Source organism: Pelodiscus sinensis, chromosome 1 (genome assembly GCF_049634645.1).
Source record: "Pelodiscus sinensis isolate JC-2024 chromosome 1, ASM4963464v1, whole genome shotgun sequence".
NCBI classification, from domain to species: Eukaryota; Metazoa; Chordata; order Testudines; family Trionychidae; genus Pelodiscus; species Pelodiscus sinensis.
In genome coordinates this window covers 88,648,127-88,668,065 of record NC_134711.1, presented here as the reverse complement: position 1 = coordinate 88,668,065, position 19,939 = coordinate 88,648,127, and the positions used below count along the sequence as shown (strand labels likewise).

The 19,939-nt window shown below is 47.6% G+C and overlaps 1 protein-coding gene across 2 annotated transcripts; it reads right to left on the bottom strand.

Moving 5' to 3' along the window:
* Nucleotides 1-718: 718 nt before the first annotated feature.
* Nucleotides 719-18,803, bottom strand: TNFRSF13C (TNF receptor superfamily member 13C). Of its 2 annotated transcripts, none has more exons than XM_075935942.1 (5): nt 18,678-18,803; nt 18,238-18,351; nt 17,439-17,624; nt 5,533-8,825; nt 719-5,025 (listed from the first exon to the last, which is right to left on the bottom strand). In XM_075935942.1, exons 1-4 carry the CDS (start codon nt 18,685-18,687, stop codon nt 8,500-8,502), a joined length of 636 nt encoding a protein of 211 aa, XP_075792057.1. In that variant the 5' UTR covers nt 18,688-18,803; the 3' UTR covers nt 719-5,025; nt 5,533-8,499. The 2 variants fall into 2 exon arrangements, with proteins under 2 accessions (XP_075792057.1, XP_006120590.2); XM_006120528.4 differs by having other exon boundaries at nt 8,439-8,825.
* Nucleotides 18,804-19,939: the final 1,136 nt, after the last annotated feature.

Genomic DNA, 19,939 nt, shown 5'->3' with positions numbered 1-19,939 from the left:
TAGGTCAGGAACGATGGGCTTGGCCCTGCCTGGCTCAGCCCTCAGGCCAAGTAATGAGCCCAGCTGGATGATGGCAGAATCACCTGGTTTGCCAGCTCACCCGCTTGCTTGTAAGGCATCAATAGGTCTGTGCGTAATAGCAGCAGGTAAGCTGCAGCTGTGATCTCCCCTGGGCCTGCCCATCTTATTTCCAGCTTTGCTCCAGTCCCGCTTGTTTGCTCCATCCTCGCTCCCTTGCCTGATTGTGGTTCTGGCTCTGAGGGTATGTCTACACTACCCCGCTAGTTCGAACTAGCGGGGTAATGTATGCATACCGCACTTGCTAATGAAGCCCAGGATTTGAATTTCCCGGGCTTCATTAGCATAAGCGGGGAGCCGCCATTTTTAAATCCCCGCTGCTTCGAACCCCGTGCAGCGCGGCTACACGGGCTCGAACTAGGTAGTTCGGACTAGGTGCCTATTCCGAACTACCGTTACTCCTCGTGAAACAAGGTGTACCGGTAGTTCGGAATAGGCACCCTAGTCCGAACTACCTAGTTCGAGCCCCGTGTAGCCGCGCTGCACGGGGTTCGAAGCAGCGGGGATTTAAAAATGGCGGCTCCCCGCTTATGCTAATGAAGCCCGGGAAATTCAAATCCCGGGCTTCATTAGCAAGTGCGGTATGCATACATTACCCTCCTAGTTCGAACTAGGAGGGTAGTGTAGACATACCCTGAGTCCTACTTCTAGCTCTGATGCTAGGCTGGGCTCTGGCTCTAATGGCTAGGTTAGACTGCCCGTGTCCCTGGTCCCTGAATCACTACCTAGGCTTGATCTAGCTCAGCGGTCTCAAACTGACAGCCCAAGGGCCATCTATGGCCAGAGCATTTTCGCAATTCAGACCAGGAATCCCAAGTCCCGCTCCTTCCCACCACCGCCCCATTCTCTCCCCCATTGCACCTCATCTCCCAAGGGATGCGGCCTCGGGATCAGTGGGGGGCGCTTGGCATGGGGCAGCAGCAGTGGCCGGGCCTCCCTGCAGCAGTGGAATTTGCAGAGAAGCAGAGTGCACTCAGCACGTACACTCACACTGCTTCTCTCCACTTCCTCAGTAAGCCCTGAGGCTGCCTCGCTCAGGGGATGGGTGCAATGTGGGGAGATAATGGGGTGGTGGTGAGAAGAGGTGGGGCCTGGGGATGGAGAGGGACATGCCCCCTTAGGGCACCAGGACTCCCAAGTCAGATTGCGAAAATGCTCCAGCGATAGATGGCTCACGGGCGGTGAGTTTGAGACCCCTGGTTATAGGCAGGTGTCCACATGGTAACTGGCATGCCTTTGACCTTATGGGGGCAGCCTCTCTGGAGAGTTCATAGCTAAACGTGCCTGGGAAATGGCACTTGACCCACACTTAGAGGTGGTCTCTTCTCGTGAGGGAGCAGTGGGTACAGAATGCTTCTTCTGAGGGCATGGGTAAAGGACGCTTCCATTGGTGTTGACTTTTCTCTACCTGCTCTACGGAGAGAGGATTTGCATACCAGGACTATCAACTGGGCACAATAGTATAAATATGGATGTGAGGACTGAATAATCCCCGGTCCCATGTACACACCAGAAAGACACAAGAGCAGCCTCACGGACTGAGCATAATTCCACTTTATTCTTTAATATTACAACTTATTTTCTTTGTGTCGTCTCCCCAGGCACAGGCAATGGGCAGTCAGTCTCATTTCCCTCAACCCCATTCAGGATGGGAGAATTAATACTGCTGTGTTCTCACTCGTCATTGGGTCAAGCAGGCAAAGTAGTGGAAGGAAAAAACATATTCAAGACAGATAGGTAACCACTTGCCTCAGAAGAATGCAGAATGGATTGAAATGGTGCCTGCAGGAACCACTGATATTCAAAGCCTAGTGGCATCTCATAAGAGGGATGTTTCACCGTGGTTTTAGATAAGATGGATGTCCTATTACTTGGCCCTTTCAAGCTGGACTGGACAAACTGCTGAGAAATGTACTGCTGGAAACAATCTTGCCTTGGCACAAGTTGAGCTCACCCACTAGCCAGAGGATAGGTTACTAATTCAGGGTAATCTGAATCACTTGGCAAACTGAGTCTAACTAAAAATAAGTATTTTAATACAGCTAAATGTAAATGTGTACCTACAGGATTAAAAACTGTAGGGCATACTTACACGAGTGGGGACTCTGTTATGAGGAGCAGTCACTCTGAAAAAGATTTGGGGTCATAGTGGATGACAGCTGAAAACGAGCTCCCTGTTTGATACTGTGACCAAAGAACTAATGTGACCCTGAGATATATAAAAAGGAGACTCTCAAATAGGTGTTAAAAGGTTATTTTACTTTTGTGTTTGACTGCTGCTGAATACTATGTCCAGTTCTGGTGTCCATAATTCAGGAAAGGATGTTAATAAATTGGAGAGGGTTCAGAGAAGAGCTATGAGAATGATTAGAGAATTGGAAAACATGCCTTACAGTGATAGACTCAAGGAGCTCAATCTATTTAGTTTACCAAAGAGGAGGTTAAGGGATGACTTTATTGCAGTCTATAATTACCCACATGGGGAACAAATATTCAATAATGAGCTCTTCCCTCTGTTAGAAAAAGGTATAGCACGATCCAATGGCTCAAAGTTGAAGCTAGACAAATTCACCCTGGAAATAAGGCATGATTTTTTAACCATGAGAGTAATTAATCATTGGGACAATTTACCAAGGGTTTTGGTGAATTCTCCATCACTGAGAATTTGTACTTCACGAGTGGCTGTTTTTCTAAAGCTCTGCTCTAGGAATTATTTGGGGGAAAGTCCTGTGGCCTATGTTATACAGGAAGTCAAATTAGGTAGTCACATAGGTCCCTTTTGCTCTTGGAATCTAAGAATAGTCCTTTTCCATCCCCAGCTCTTAGGATTTTTTAACTTCTTTATTGAAGAGATGGTCAGGTGTCTACATCAGCAAATCTCAACCTGGCAGCCACAGGCAATTGCCAGATAAGAAATGGAAGAGAGAAGATATGTCTGCAATCCTGCCTCCTGTCTATCGCCAGTCCTCCAATGAAGCAGATTTGCTTTGCCACTTAAGCCCAGTCTCTCCTTCAAATGCCAGGAATGCCCCATAAACCATGTGGTTAATTTCATCAGTGCTTCCCTTGAAAGTCATTCTAGAAAATGGCACAAAGGATTCTGGGATAGCACCTGAAGAGGTACTGTTGTGAATGGCAGCAACTGGAGGTCTTGGGACCCAAAGACTAAGCACCCCTGTTTCATGGGGAGGGGCTCTTCCTTTCAGAGATGGCCACTACTGCTGCTGTGTGGGCTACCATCACTACGGCTGTGTGACATGAGGATTGTCTGGGTGCTACTGCTTTCACAGTGTTTCAGACTGAGGCAATGGGATGCTGAAAGTACCATAGGCTTAGGGTGGTGTGCAAAGTACAGACATTGCATGCCCAGCTACCACAGGTTTAAATAGTGCTGTTGACAGTGAGTAGAGTGCAGTGCCTTATGCATCTCAATGTACCCTACACATCTCCCCATGTGCCCAAGCAGTGCCTCTCACACCTACACTGCTGTTTTTAGCAGCGTAGTATCTCATTGCCCCACAGTGCAAGGGTCAGGCAGTGGGAAAAGGCTCCGGCAGCTCTTTCCTGCCTGAGCCTTTCACTGTGGTATGTAGCTACGCACCACAGTGACAACTGCCTGCAGCCTGCCTTGCACTGCAGCCTGTAGCTATACTTACCCTACCCACTACCACAGACAGGTAATTAAATGTGGGCTTCCCATGAAGAAGCTGTTGAGCATTTAGTCCAGTTTCTGCAGCACTTGCAGCCGCGAGGCAGTGAGAGCCTGAGACTTGAATCCAGGTCACCTGCATAGCCATGCTGAGCACTAAGCTTTATGGCACCAACCAGGGGATGTTGTATGTTAGTTTAAACATAGTTTTGCTCTCTTACTCTGTCAGGACCGCTGTGAGAAAATCTGAGACACCAGTTGTAGCAAAGAGTTCAGGCTTTCATTCCCTGTAGCAGCTTCTGCAATTCTCTCTAGCAACTCTTCTGGATTAAAGTCACTTCAATTTCAGATCAGTATCCATGTAGGGTACATCTACACTACAGCATTATTTTGAAATATCTAATTTCAAAATATCTTATTTTGAAATAATGTGTCTACACACAAAATGCATTTCGAAATAGCGCATCCACACTGAGTGGATGCTGAATCGCATTTAAGGCCAGCTGAAACCGGTTCCAGCAGTGCATCAGGTCAGGAGTTACTTTGTGTGGCTGCTGCCTGAGGCTATCTGAGGCCTATGCTTAAAGGGGCCCCACTGGACAGCCGGTTCTCAGGTTTCTCTGCTTGCTTGCCTACCTCAAAGAGGGACAGCAAAGCATTTTTTTCTTTGCGTGCTCTGGTTGCCTTTACTCGGGACACCACGGCACTCTGCACCGTGGAGCCGGAGCTGGCCATGGGCACTCTGGTGCTTCTTTTGGATGTGTTGCTGCAAGCCTAATAGCACTTTCTGGAGGCTGCCTTACAGCATCTGCTGCAGCCCAAATCCCAGGCCGTCATCCAGACACTCCTGGGGTATGTGGAGGAGCAGCTGCAGCTCCTGGAAGCCAGATTGCCCCACCGCATCTGGCGTCTGGACACCAGCAGCCACTGGTGGGACCACATCATCCTGGAGCACTGGGGAGACCAACAATAGACCCAGAACTTTAGAATGAAGAAAGACACCTTCATGGAGCTCTGTGAGTGGGAGGGGGAGCGGTAGCTGGGGAGGCAGCAGGGGCTGGAGCAGCCGGAGGCAGCAATCTCTGCACCAGGGTCTGCAGGTGGTCACAGATGGCACAGCTCCCGCTGGAGCTGCAGGTCTTTATGCACCCAGTAGTCCAGGGTGCGGTGCAGGCCTCGCAGTATCCCCAGGTGCTGCCGCTGGTACTCCTCCTGGTTACGGGTCAGCCTGCTGAGTGCCCGGGTGCGGGAGGATGTCCTGGGCAGAGTGGTGTACTCTGCACTCGCAGCTGGTGCAGCTATGGAGAAACAAGAGAGGTGGTCAGTTATCCTTGGGGAAACAGTGGGTGAAGCCCAGCCCCCCTCTGCACGGCAAGGATGACAGGTCTCTGTAGCATCAGAGCTGATGTGCTAGCACAGAGGCCATGTTCGGGATGTCCTGCTATCCTGGGAGTGGGAACTGACCCAGGAGTGCACCCATGTCCTGTGCTGTATGAGGTGTGGGTCTATGGGGGAGGGGTGGGAGGAAGTTGTCCCATGCCTCTGTGTAGAAGGGGCTTGTGGAGGGAGGGCATCCTGTTGTGTCCCACGCCAGGGTCAGGAGCACGTCATGTGCCGTCATACATACACGAGTGTGGGTAACAGGCCACGGCTCCTGTGTAGCAGCCAGCTGGGGCCACGTGCCCAGGGATGGCACGGCACATGCATAGATTGCTGTGTGAGCCGTGGTCAGCAAGGCCCACATGAGCAGTCTCTGGTCTCCCTCCCCTCCCACCCCCGCATAAGGGAACAGTGATGGCACTCACATGTTGTTGCCTCCCCGACCTTGGACGACACCAGCAACAGGACTGCTGGGACAGCTCAGGGGCCCTGGCTTTGCGGCATGCTCCCTCCGGGCTCCTGTGGCTCCTGGACCTCCTCTTCCTCCTTCTCCATGCCCTTGTCAGGGCCCTCTGCCCCAGGGTTGATGACCACCTGGGGAGCATGGACCGTCCCGCCCCCCAGGATGCAGTCCAGGGCATCCAAATAGGGGCATCTCTCTGGGTTTGCCTCTGGTTGGGAGCTTCCCCCTGTGGCCCTGGCATATGCCTGCTGCAGCTCCTTGATTTTTATCCGCACCTGCTCCTGGGTTCGGATGTGGCCTTTGGTGGCCAGACTGGCAGCCATCCTGCCATAGACAGCTGCGTTCCTCCACGCAGTGGGGAGATCATGGATGTTGGCAGCACCCCCCAAACCTCAATCAGGTCCATGATCTCTGCACTGGACCAGGAAGGCTCCTGCCTTCTCTGGCCCCTGGCAGGCTCCAGGGAGCTGGCAGACTAGTCCTGGGGAATGGTGGAAGGCTGGCTGCCAGTGGCTTGCTGGCTCATGTGGCCTGGGTCGGAGCAGCAGCAGAGTGGCTCTGGGCTGGCAGACCTGGTGTTAGCCCCAAAAGACTGAAGCTAGACTCTAGCCCTTTAAGGGCTCCGGGATGGGGAGGGAGGAGAGGAGTTTTCCTATTTGTGCCCAGAGTGGCCACCAGGGCACCTGGGAAGAGCTGGAGGCCCCCTATTTCGAAATAAGCATCTACACAGTGCTTATTTCGAAATAGCAATTTCAAAATAGGCGCTATTCCTCATGGAATGAGGTTTACCAATTTCAAAATAAGCCCTCTGCTATTTAGAATTAATTTTGAAATAGCGGTTGGCTTGTGTAGACGCTAGGAAAGTTATTTCGAAATAACTACTGTTATTTCAAAATAACTTTGCTGTGTCGACATATCCATAAGGAGTTATTCGGAATAGCTATGCTGGTCAGTTTCCCCACAGACAAACTTACAGAAACATGAGTTATAAATGAAATATTCTCTCTTGCTCTTCCATCATGTTACAAAAGTCTATTCTTATCGCTCCTCTTGTCATGTCACACAGGCTACGTCTAGACTGGCATGATTTTCCGGAAATGCTTTTAACTGAAAAGTTTTCCGTTAAAAGCATTTTCGGAAAAGCACATCTAGATTGGCAGGACGCTTTTCCGCAAAAGCACTTTTTGCGGAAAAGCGTCCGTGGCCAATCTAGACGCGCTTTTCCGCAAAAAAGCCCCGATTGCCATTTTTGCAATCAGGGCTTTTTTGTGGAAAACAAATCTCTGCTGTCTACACTGGCCCTTTTGCGCAAAAGTTTTGTGGAAAAAGACTTTTTCCCGAACAGGAGCAGCATAGTATTTCCTCAAAAGCACTGACAATCTTACATGACTCGTCAGTGCTTTTGTGGAAATTCAAGCGGCCAGTGTAGACAGCTGGCAAGTTTTTCCGCAAAAGCAGATGACAAAAAGCAGTCTAGACACAGCCACATAGTATTTCTTTGAACAAACATGAACTAAAGCAGTGGTGGCCAGTGGGACAAGCACACACATCCCAGGTGCCTCCCAGAGTCATAGCCTCAATTCTCTGTCCATGGTTCTGGCTGATTCCAGAGCCAGCTGGTCACCACAGAGATTTCCTTTCCTCATCCTCTGCTTGGGAAGATGCATTCAGCTCCACCTCTGGGCTTCCCAGACCCTGCCAGGAGATTCACAGAGCTGCAGAGCCTGGCCAGGGCTATAGTGTGAGGGTGTCACAGGAAGGAGGTGTCTGTGTGTGTTATGAGCCCTCTGATACTTGAAGGGCTTGAGCATAAGTTGAACAAAAGATGGATAAGGCCCACGCTGTCTGGCTTATGTTACTTGGCACAAAGCCCCACAGAACTTTGCACTGTACCAGCACAAAGACTATGTCTACACTACAGAGGTTTTTTTGGAAAAAACAGCAGTTTTTCTGAAAATACTTCACTTAACATCCACACTGCAATCACATTATTTCAAAAAAAAAAATCAAAAGAACAGAGGGTTTTTCCGACATTGGTAAACCTCTTTCTATGAGGAAGAAGCCTTTTCCCAAAAGAGCTCTTTCGGAAAAAGGCATGTGTGGAGGGGAAGAGGGAGCTCTTTCAAAAGAAAAGGAAAGAGGAAAAATCACAGGTGCCCTAGTGGCCACTCCATCCATAGTAATCACAGCTTACATGCGAGATAGAGTCCATTCAGTGTGGATGCTATCTTTCGAAAAAGCAGATGGCTTTTTTGATGTGCTTTTGCTGCGTGGACACTCTCTTTCGGAAGAAGTTTTTTCAAAAGATCTCTTCCAGAAAAGCTTCTTCCAAAAGAAGCCTGCAGTCTAGATGTAGCCTAAGAGCCAACCACACTCCCATTGCAGCCAGTAGCAAAACTCCCACCAATGTCAATCGTGCAGGTGTGGGCACTAATGAAACACATCACCTTCCATTTAAATGTTCACTCTGTGTTCTTCCTTTTTACCCATCCCACTCCCCCAGTCACTCTCCCTAGGCTCCTTCCCCACACCCACTCAATACTCCCTACCCCCTTAAAACACGGGTGCGAGTTCTCCCGTGCCTGGTGCTGCAGCAATCATGCAGTTGGTAAGCTGACTCTGAACAGTCACTTTTCCTCATGTGCCATCTCTCTTCTAGCCTCTCCAGCTACAGTCTTCATAGATCAGGGACAATACCTTTCACTCAAGTATTCTCCACTGGTTTGGGGCATTATGGGGACTTTCTGGCTTCAACTGCCATGTAAAGGGGGAAATATGAAAAGCAAAAGGCATAGGAGGCTGACTTAGCTTCAGGAAAAAGCCTCATTCTGATTTAAGACATTTCCATGTAACACATTTAGCACCTACATGAAGGTATTTAGTCACTTTCAGAAGCATCCAGCTAGCACCAGTCCTATTCTGCCTGCTGTCATGGTCTCTCCTCGATGGCGCAGTTATTCTGAATAGTCTTTGTGGTCACCAGGACAGTGGCTCCCAGTTCAGTTGCCGGTAGCGGGAAGCCATGGTCACATTCTTCATTGCCGGTGGATAGAGCAGCGAGCTTAATGACATCACTTCCTGCCCCACCTTGGAAGACTGGCTTCTTCTTTGAGAAATCCCCTCTTCCTGCTGACCCAGCATGCTTCAGGGCGCCATTCAGGTGTGGGCAGGTGGCCAGTACATGATCATTTTCTTCTGGCAGCTTCAGTCTCTTACAGGCTTGGCTTTCACAGGAAGTGACGTTGCACAGATTTTCTAGAGCAGAACAAGAGCTGGGTTAATAATGCACAAGCCATAAGGCACGGTGGGCTATATAGCTCAGGGCTGAGCTACCTCCATGGCACCATCCTGCAGGACTATGTGCAAGAGGGAGGCAGGGTGCTACAGTGAAGAAGGGGGTAAAGGGCCAGTGGATGTCACCAATGGGCATTCCCTCTATTGTTAGCAGGCAGCCCCAACAACTGTTCAGCTGTCAGATTCCTTGCCCACCCTCAAGACAAGCACCCCAGCTGCCAAACTATTCTTGTGTGCCCCATGACAAGTGGGAGATGTGTGCCAAAGGGTTCTGCTTTTTCTCCCTGGACTGCCTCCCAGAGAACCTGCTTGCATTAGCCACATTACACTGCCTGCACCCCTCTCAGCTTGCAGAAGAACATCTCACATTCATGCTTGAAAGTGATGATTGCTGGAGAGGCAGCACTTGAGGTAACTTACTCCCAAATTCTGTGGGGATAAGACCTGAGCTAGCCTGAATTGATGCAGGCTCTATCAGCTGGAGCTGTGTGAGCAATGGAATAATTGACTGCAATGCAGCTCCCCTACAGCAGAGAAAGCCCCAGCCCAAGCTACTAGCTCTGCTTCTTCTGGGGCGTCACTGTGGGGCAAAGGGAACACATTGGAGGGGAGAAGACACCGTGGCGCACTAGGTGGGACAGAGATTGCTGTCCCTAGGTAGCTAGCTGAGGATCTGCGGAGAAGATAGTGTGCATTTTGGGGCAGGGAAAAGAATGGGGTAAAGTGGGTAGGGACATGGAGGACATTTCTGGGGAAGGGAAGTTGGCTGAGCTCACAAAGCCTTACACACAGTAGAATTTCTGAGTTTGTTTATCTATAACACCAGGGCTATGTCTACACTGGCACGATCTTGTGCCAGAGCTATGCAAATGAGGCTAAGCGTGGAATATCGCTGAGCCTCATTTGCATATATAATAAGCCGCCATTTTGCGGAAGAGGCTCTTGTGCAAGAAGGAACTGTCTACACTGCCTCTTCTTGCTCAAGAAAAACCTTCTTGCGCAATGCCGTTATTCCTGAAAATAATCAGCGTAACGGCATTGTGCAAGAGGGTTTTTCTTGCGCAAGGGGCAGTGTAGACAGCTCCTTCTTGAGCAAGAGCCTCTTCCGCAAAAATGGCGGCTCGTTATATATGCAAATGAGGTTTAGCGATATTCTGTGCTTAGCCTCATTTGCATAGCTCTGGCGCAAGATAGCCCCAGTGTAGACATAGCCCAGGGGTTCTTAACCAGTGAGGTGCGCCTCCCCAGGGGAGGTGTGAAGAGGATACAGGGGAGGTATGAGGTGCCTCACAGAAAATGTATCACAATTGCCTTCTCACTGGATAAAATTCTAAAGTTTAGATTTCTTCATAATTAATATTATGAATTAAAATGATAAATGTTAATTTCTTATTAAAAATTTTTCCATTAAAAGCATTTGCGGAAAAGAGCATCAAGATTGGCACGGACGCTTTTGCGCAAAAGCACTTTTTGCGGAAAAGCGTCCGTGCCAATCTGGACATGGTTTTGTGCAAGAAAGCCCCGATCGTGATTGGGGCTTTTTTGTGCAAAACAGTTTTTAGCTGTCTACACTGGCCCTCTTGCACAAATACATTTGCACAAGAAGGCTTTTTCCTGAATGGGAGCAGCACAGTATTTGCGGAAGAACACTGACAACCTTACATTAGATCGTAGATTTTTTGCGGAAAAACTTGCCAGTCTAGACACAGCCTTCCTCAGCTGCCCAACAACATTTAACATCTTGACACCCTGAATACAGTTGAGAAATAATTGCTCTCACTGTGGGGTGGCTAGTCAGCGGGGACAGCCAGAGGGAGAGAGAGAAGGAGGCTTCCTTCAGCTCTTTCTTCTTCCTAATGTCCTGCCTCCTCAAAGCCTGCTCTGGCTGAGCGCAACAGGACACTGGCCAGTCCAATGTTCCCTTCCAGCAGATTGAGGAGGGAAAACAGGTGCTTTGTGGTGGAAGAGGAGAAGGAAGACACAACAGAGTCCCAGGCATGGGACCATGCTGTGGGGACTAGGCGAGAAACAGAGCCCCTGGCTTAGAGAGGAGAAAGAGTCATCCAGTTTTCTGGGGGGAGTAAAAAGGCATCATGGGGGGTTGTGCTTTTTTGGTAAACGTGGACACCTAGCCGACCAGAGCATGCTTACTTGGAGGACCATGGGGGGTGCTTTTGCACCCTTCATACACCCCCTGCCTATGGACCTGGTGTGGTGTTTAAGTCATCCCTGAAGCAGGAGAACAGAGGCAGAGTGCTGCTGAGTAGTCTTTGGCCATGCGGGGTGAAAGGGAGCTTTGAAGGCAACTGACCTTGTTTCAGTTCCATACAAGCCCAATTTTCTCCCCCCCCCCCCTTAATTGAGGAAACTAACAAGATTTTCACTCGCCCTCACTGTGGAGCAACCCCCCCCCCATTCCCCTTACATTCAATTCATGAAATGATACCAACGTGTTAATTTTAAAATGATCCTTTTTAGTCTGACATGTCTCTGGCCCCCTCATTTACACACTTAAACATAAGCACATATTGCTATTTTAAGTCTTTTGAAGCTTTCTTTCTAGATCTTATACTGAAGTTGTTGTGCGTGCAGCAGTCAGGCCTGGAGTCAGGGTTAAGGGAAATACTGATGTACAGAGTCTCATTTGTGAACTGGAAGACCACTCATGCCTTGTGCTTGCCACCTTATCTTGTCACTTGCAAACTCTTGCATGGCTAGATTTTTTGACCTAAGGCATTCTTAATATTTTAGGGCATGTCTACACTAGGAAATTATTTCAAAATTACTAAATTTGAAATAATAACTCCTGACATAACTATTTTGAAATAAGCTTATTCCCCGAGGAAAGCATGGATTTCAAAATAACCAGCCTACTATTTTGAAGTAATGGGCCTGATAATGTGGATGCTCTGCTTATCATTTCAAAATAAGGGGGGTTATTTTAAAATAACTCCCTTCTGTAGACCAGGGCTTAAGGATTGTTATTTATTGCTGCAAACATCACTCTAAATTAATTGTGTGTTCTGCCGGGCAGGTGAAAAGCCCTTGATGATCTCTCACCCTAGCTGTTTCTAATACAAAGGAGGACAATCATAGGGCCAGCATCAGTGTGCAGGGGTCTCAGGGATGGCTGAATTGTGACATTCACTGGGAAATTTCTCTTTCCCTCACCCCCTTGCACACAGAAACTTAGAAGCAGAAGGGTGAAGAGAACAGGAAAGTACATCACCCCCTCCCCGGAAGCCTCTGACGTGCTCAGAGAGACATGAAATGATGCATGACAGTTTCTGAGAAGAGAGTGTGGGGTTGAGTCAGCGCAGAGGCACTAGCTCCCCTGGGGAAAGAGATGTGGCCATACCCAACCCAAAAGTGGTCCTGCCTTTAGATTTGGGTGCATGACCCTTGAAGATGGAGAGCAGGCCTGGCTTTCTGCTATGGAGCACAGCCCCTGTGTGGTTGGTAGGGAAGAGAGGGAAACCCAGCAGCTCTGCTATACTTGTGGTTAAGTCCAGCTTTCAGTTTAAAGCTCAACTCTCCAAGTGCTTTAACATCTACATGGTTACATGGAGTGCTTTGAAATCTGGCATGCCTCATGGGAGCACAAGGTTGTGTTAGTGATCCAAATTAACAGCCAGTTGAGCAAAGGGCTACCACAGTACAGCCCCAGAAACACAGTTTTTCTTAAAGTTGAGAGATTTTGGCAACTTAGACAGAGCCTACTGCCTCCCTCATGTGACTCAGGATGGGGGGAGCTTAAAACAGGCCTGCTTGGTGTATGTACCAACACACACACTGCTGAGAATGGGTGCCCTTGATACACCTCAGAAACTCCTAGCCAAGGATGGGGGGAGGCACAACTTGCTGCCACAGAGCAGTTCACGTGTCTCCGAGTTATTGTTTCAGGCTGTATTCATCCCTATTGAGTATTCTCTTTCATCTGAGAACATTTCAGTGAGATGAACGGACCACTTGACAACTCTCTGAGCCTGCAGCTTTGAAGTTTGAAACCTACCCTGGGCAGAGATCTGAGACTGAACTGTAAACACTTGCGGAAAAGCCGCCTCTCAAGTTTTGTTATGTTTTTGGAGCATTGCAATCTGAGTACAACCAAATATGAAGGAGATGATTATGAAGCTATATTTGAAAAGCAAATAAATTATAAATGCAGATCTTCCTTGGGAGGGGAGAGGTGGAGGAGGAGAGTAGGTGGCCACAGAGGCAGAGAGGTTTGGGTCTGCTGTGAGGGCTGCGGGTATGATGGGAAGAGGGATAAATGGGAAAGCGTGATGGGGGAGGGGAAAAGACAGGATCCATAGGGCGCAGTTAGGTGGAGTAGTTAGGGAAATGGTGCTCCCCTCTCAATGTGTGCTGGGATCTGAGGGAGCCCTGCCCCAGTCTCTGCCTGCTGTGGGTCCTGGGATCTAGGGCGCCTGATCTCAGTGGGGTGTCTGAGACCCTCTACTTGTCCCTAGACCTGAATGTGCAAGGTGGGGAGGCCAGGTTTGGAAAAGGGGGGAGGTACCCCTAGCCAGAGAAAAAGTTGGTGCCTGTAATGGGATAAGAAGGGTTGGGGGGGGAGAAGGAGGTGCACACCAGTCTTCTCTCCCATGCTTCGTTACTGTGACGAGCATGTAGTAAAACTGGGAAGGAGACTGAGGATGAGATTCCTCTCAACTATGCATTGCAAAGCCTGTCCCTGTTCCACAGTAACGCAACATGCAGGGGCAGGGGGGCACCGAGGAATTGCTTAGCAACCAGGTGGCCTAGTGCAGGGCTTCTGAAATCTGAGTTGCCAGAATGTTTCACATGGCAGCTCCTATAGCGTTTGTCCCACTGTGTTGGCTGGGCTCACGATCCTGCGCTGTAGGTATTGCAGTCTCTGGGGGCCCAGTCTCATTCAGGTTAGGCCCAGCTGTCATGATACCAGGGCCTAAATAAGCCACTGCACCTCCATGAGCCAGGTCACAAATCCACTCACACACATTTGGTTCAGACAGGAGGGCAGGACCAAGCCCTCTGGAGATTGCAGTGCCTATAGCAGAGAGCCAAGCCTAGCCATCCCCTCAGCACAGGAGCTGCCACTGTGGGGTGTGTGCTGGGCAGGACTCAGCCTCCCCAGTCTTCACGCCAGGGCAAAATCTGACTGAAACCACCCCAAGGCCTCCACGCACCAACTATTTACTGAGTTATAACATAAATGGTCCTGAGCCCAATTGGGTTGAGAACTGCTGGGCCAGTGGAAACATGGTTCTTAGATTGCTCCTAGCTCTGCTACTGGCCTGCTAGGTGACCATGGCAAATCAGTTTACCATCTGTAAAAGGAGGGTAATGATGTGAAGTTCTCAGAGAGCCACTGAGGAAACACAAAGCTTGGTCTTGTCATTATTTCCTTGCCACAGTAGCATATCAACTACAAACCTAGGTGAGAACTACACCTGTCTAAATGGCCACTAATGCCTACCAACATACATTTCTTTATCTGTTTAAAAATCCAGGAAATTAAAAGGGGGAAAAAACTACTAGCCCAGAGTTAAGGTTGCTCAGTGATAGCTTGTGGCCTAATTTCCAGCATGTTCACTTCAGCAAAACTCAGACTTGAGAAATCCAGGAACTAGAATTGAGGTAAACAGTAAAAACCCAAGTAGTCCTGTGGCACCTTAGAGACTAACAAAATATATATAGTATCATGAGCTTTTGTGGGCAAAACCCACTTCATCAGATGAGTTGGAAGAAGCGCATTTTGCCCTCAAAAGCTCATGGCACTATATATGCTACATATATTTTTGTTAATCTCCAAGGTGCCACAGGACTACTCATTTTTAAAGTTACAGGCTAACGCAGCTACCCCTCTGAGACCAGTAAACCCCAGACAACCTTATCTTTGTCCTCTTTGGGTGATTCTAATGCCCCAATATAACCATAACACAAACATTTGCACTCTGTCTTTTTACTGTAGGGACTACCTTCACCTACCCCGTGCTCAAATACGGAGTCTACTTCCCTGACTGAATACCGAGCTTGAAAAATGTAATAATGACTCCATACCTTTCTATGACCCCTTCACACATGCACTCAGGAGACCACCAAATCTGTACATTCCTCCAGCCCTCATTAAATCCACCAACAGTTCTCACATCCCACCTTATTGTCAATGATACCCATGGCACGAAGACCCCAGTGTCCTGCTACTGACATGACTGATACAATTCTGAGCTGAAATGATGCTAACTGGGCCCTCAAAATACACATGTACACTTCTTTCTTTTAATCAGACACTGGGGGACTCAGATGCAGATCTCCACATATCACTGTCACAGGTCTTCCAAGCTGCTTCATCTTATTCCTCCACTTTTCAACATAGCTCCACCTAGTACAGTGAATGCAGCTGGAGTGATGCAGATAATTCCCAGGCACTATTGCTGGCTCCAAGGGAGCAGAATTGAGATGGTGGGGTATTTACCTTAACTCTACATTTTGTAATTTCCAGATGTTTGAATTTTGCTGAACTCCATGTTCTGGAATAGCATGAGTTCTCATCAGGCAACCATCTGCGCTAATTATTCTTTTTGCCATTTAATTATTATTTTAGAATTAAAAACACAATTTTGCAAGCATGAGCAATTAGGAGTATATTTCAAGCTTGTGACGAAATTCCCTGAAATTGAATAGAAAATGGTAACTTCTCTACAGATTTTATGAAACAACTTATAAAATTGAATAGAGTATTATATCTCTGCTACAAAATTCTATAAAGCAGTTAAAAAGCTTATAGAAAAGATCTCATTGTCTGTTCATTGATGAAGGTATTAGCAAAATTCATGTAGAGCTTATTACTACACAACTTTTTCCCAAACAGTTGTGCTCTTTAATCTTCAAACGAATGTGGTTTGTGCATTGTACATGAAAACATAAGAACAGCCATATTGGGTCAGATCAAAGGTTCATCTAGTGGAGTATCCCATCTTCTAACAGTGACCAATGCCAGGTGACAAATAGGGAATTAACAGATAATCATCAAGTGATCCCTCTCCTGTCATCCATTTCCAGTCCTTAACAAACAGAGACTAGGGACACCATTCCTACCTATCCTGGCTAATAGCCAATGATGAATTTATCTGGCTCTTTTTTGAGCCCTGTTAAAGTCCTGGCCTTCACAACAACCTCTGGCAGGGAGTTCCACAGGTTGACTCTGCATTGTGTGATGAAAAACTTCCTTTTGTTTGTTTTAAACCTGCTGCCTATTAATTTAATTTGGTGAACTCTGGTTCTTGTTTTATGGGAAGGAGTAAATAACTTTTTCTTATTTACTTTCTCTACATCAGTCATGATTTTATAGACCTCTATCATATTCCCCCTTAATCATCTCTTTTCCAAGATGAGAAGTTCCAGTTTTATTAATCTCTCCTCATATGACAGCCTTTCCATGCCTTTAATCAACGGTTTTGCCTTTTTCTGAACTTTTCTAATTCCAATATATCTTTTTTTAGATGATGCAATCACATCTGTACATGGTATTCAAGATGTGAGCATACCATGTATTTATATACAGGCAATATGATATTGTTTTTCTTTTTATCTATCTCTTTCTTAATAATTCTTAACATTGTTTGCTTTTTGACTGTTGCTGCATACTGAGTGTATGTTTTTGGAGAACTATCCAGAATAATTCCAAGATTTCACTCTTGAGTGGTTACAGCTAATTTAGACCCCATCATTTTATAAGTGTACTTTGGATTATGTTTTACAATATGCTTTACTTTGCATTTATCAACACTGAATTTCATCTGCCATTCTGTTGCACACTCACCCAGTTTTGTGAGATACTTTGGAAGCTCTTTGCAGTCTGCTATGGACTGTACTATCTTGGCAATTTTAGTTATCTGCAAATTTTGCCACCTCACTGATTACCCATTTCTCCAGATCATTTATTGTAGTTATTTGTACCAATCTCTGTGAGATTCTATCATCTGTGCATACAGATGGATGTGCTAAAAATAAGAGTATGCTTGTGGAGGGAGGTGTTTAGGTCCATAAAGCTTCCAGTACACATACTGATCTGATATATGGCCACTTGGAAAATTTCACTCTTAATTTCTTGTTTTCTTGACAGCTTCTGCAGAAGTTAGTGCATCTTCTGGAGAAGGACTTTCTCATCTCACTCAGAGCCCCAGGAGGGCTCATTGCCTTTCAAAGACTAAAGGAGGTCAGTGTTTAGTTTATGGAAAATAAAGTTAAGAGGTGATTTAATCACAGACTAAAGATGGCATCTGATGCTAGTGGGCCTTTTCATCTAGCAAAGACATATCAAGAGCCAGTGGCTAGATATTGAAGTCAGCAGAGTCCAAATGGAAAACAAAGCACATTTTAAGTGACCGGTCATTGGACCAACTTATCAGGGGATGTGAGAAGTTCTCCATCCCAAATCAAGCCTGCATGTCTATCCAAAGATGAGCTCAGGTTCAGCTACACATGGTGGGGCTTTATGAAGGAATCACTGGGTGAAAGGCTGGAGGTCAGACTAGCTGATCCAATGATCCCTTCTACCCTTAAAGTCAATGAAACAAAGACACCTACCCTTGGGTTTTTCATCGGGTCTCCTCTTCTTCCTCTGCCGCCACCTCCTCACTCGACAGACCAGCAATACCCAAAGAGCAACCAGTACCAGGACTAGCCCCACTAAAGCAGGGATCCCAAAGAGCAAAATTGGGCTAAGGACAGGTGCTTGGGTTGAAGTGGGGGCTATGCTGGTGATGTGGTATGCTGTGGAGGGAATCAAAGCAAGACAGGCAATAGTCAGACCCAGGGGAGCCACTGAGCATACTTGAGGACAGCAATCCCATTCACTGAACCTTGGCCGGTCTCAACTTTGGGCTTGGGGCTGGAGAGTTTAGACACAGTGGATAATCCCAACATTTCTATCAAACGTGTGGTGGGGCAAAGTCCCATGACAATTGGAATTCACAACATCCGCCCATTCTGCCCCCCGCCCTTACAGGGAAACAATAGTCCAAGCCCATCCCTTCTCTCTCCTAAAGGATCCTTATCTCACCCGTAGTGTGGACGGGGCACTTTTCATAGTGCCTCTCCTCTCTGTCTCTGGGGTAGTTGAGAACTCTCGCTCTCCCTCGCTGTTGGTGTCATAGTCATCATTCTGTCTCTTCCTCCTGCCCTTCCCTGGCTGCCAGTGACTTTCTCCATTTTAATTTTCCCCACACCACTGGGGATGAAGCTCCCCTGCCTTCCTTAACCGGTTCCTGTCTTCTGATTCTCATTCCTGCAGCCCTGGGAACCTTCCCCTTCCAGGGGGCCCTATCCCCAGCCAGGGCCTGATTCCCCCCTCCAGAGAACACAGAAGCTGCAGCTCTTCTCTTACTTGTCTCCTCCTTGGATTTTCCAGCTAGTTCTGAGCAGCTCACACATGCCTTGGTCAAGATGTCGAAGCACAGGGATTGGGAGCAGGTAGCGTCTGAGCTTTTCTGCGCCATGTCTGAGTCAGAATAAAAATTTCTTTATCACGTGGAGAGTTAGACGAATGCCACCCAAATGTGAATTCACACAGCCCAGGGGCCTGTGTGAGAGGGAGATACACTCTGTTAAGCTGTGTCTGTCCCTCAGGGGCGTCTGCTCTCTGCACTTCCCCCTGGGCTGCCCTTTATCAGTAGGAGGAGGAGGGGAAATGTGCTGAAGGCGTCAGCCCACGCAATGCCCCCTGAGCCCATTCCCCTCCCCTAATCTGGCTACCTAACAGTGCCGTAGCCTATAGGAGCCACCACACCAAAGCTGAATAGTTGTCCTTCTAGTCCAAAGACCTACCTCCTGCCATACCAGAGCCAACCACTCATCCATCATCCAGTCTCTCCTCCAGGCAGAAGCATTGCTCGCTGAAAGAATCCAAGCAAGTGAAACCCACAACTAAAACTCTTTCTCGGTCACTGCCCATTGGTCCCATCCCTCTTGTCTTTTCACTTCCCTTTTCACTCAAGACATCTAATCTCTCTCACCACCACTTTGGTTTTGGTTTGAAGGCCTCAGCTGTACCCTGCTCTGCAGCTGTCTCAGTTTCTGCTAGTCACCCTTCTTTGTCTCACTTTGAAGGGACTCCCTTTCCAACCCAGGCTTGTTTTCTCCTCCTTACGGTGCCAGAAATCCCCGTCTGGGATTGGAACTGTGGTTCCTGGGTTTATGACTCCACTTCTCAGTGCGAGTGTCAGTAAAGCTAGCACTGTCCATGTGGTGCTGTGGTTAACAAATGCCTTCCCCCTCCTTATCCTCCATGTGGTTCTGATCTTCAGAGCCTCGAGTGTGTCTGAACATGGTGCAATAATACTCAGCATCACGCGTGGTCTATTTGCTCTTTTTAACAAATTCTTTATTTTGTATCCTTTTTGCAGCTAATCATCTTATGCATTTCTACAGCACTTTTCTCCATGGTATCAGAGCACCTCCATGTCTATTATTTTGAACTGGCAGCTCCTCCTACTGTTCCTGTCTTGGTCTCCTTTCTACAGCTCTGCCAATGCCCCTGTATCCTAACCTGCAGCACCCTCTCCTCTTCCAGTTCCTGTCTTCTCTTGAGCAGCAATAACCACTCATGCCAAACTGGACTTGTGATGTAAGCAACTACTGGCTAGTATGAGACTGAGACCCTCAAAACTCATGTCACTTGTGACCTATGCCATAGAGGAACCCATGTCTGATCCAAAGCCCACTGAAATGAATGGAAAGATTCCTGCTAGCTTTGGGTTCATGCAGTTAACACACTAATTTTGTTATCTCATCAACAGCTCTTCCCTTCTGCTACCAAAGCAACTGCAGGATGGATGCAGCAAGAGCTGATATTCCAGTTGTTATTTGTGGAAACCTAGGCCCTGGAGATGAAAGAAACCAGTGATGTCCCATCTTGTGTACTGACCCCAACCCTCCCTCTCTTCTTCCCTTCAGCATATTCTTCATTGTTTTGTCCAGTCCTATTTAAAATTACCCCAAGGATGGGATTTCACCACTCTTGTAATTGAACAGATCTTAAATATTTCATCGCATCCACTCTAGATTTCCCTTTGATCAGTTTCATCTAC

What these genes read in the sequence shown, in the direction of transcription:
- TNFRSF13C (XM_075935942.1), bottom strand. An exon ending in AAAATCCAAGGAGGAGACAA is followed by an intron (nt 17,625 to 18,237) that starts GTAAGAGAAGAG and finishes TTCCCTCCACAG; the next exon opens with CATACCACATCACCAGCATA. An exon ending in ACCCGATGAAAAACCCAAGG is followed by an intron (nt 8,826 to 17,438) that starts GTAGGTGTCTTT and finishes GTTCTGCTCTAG; the next exon opens with AAAATCTGTGCAACGTCACT.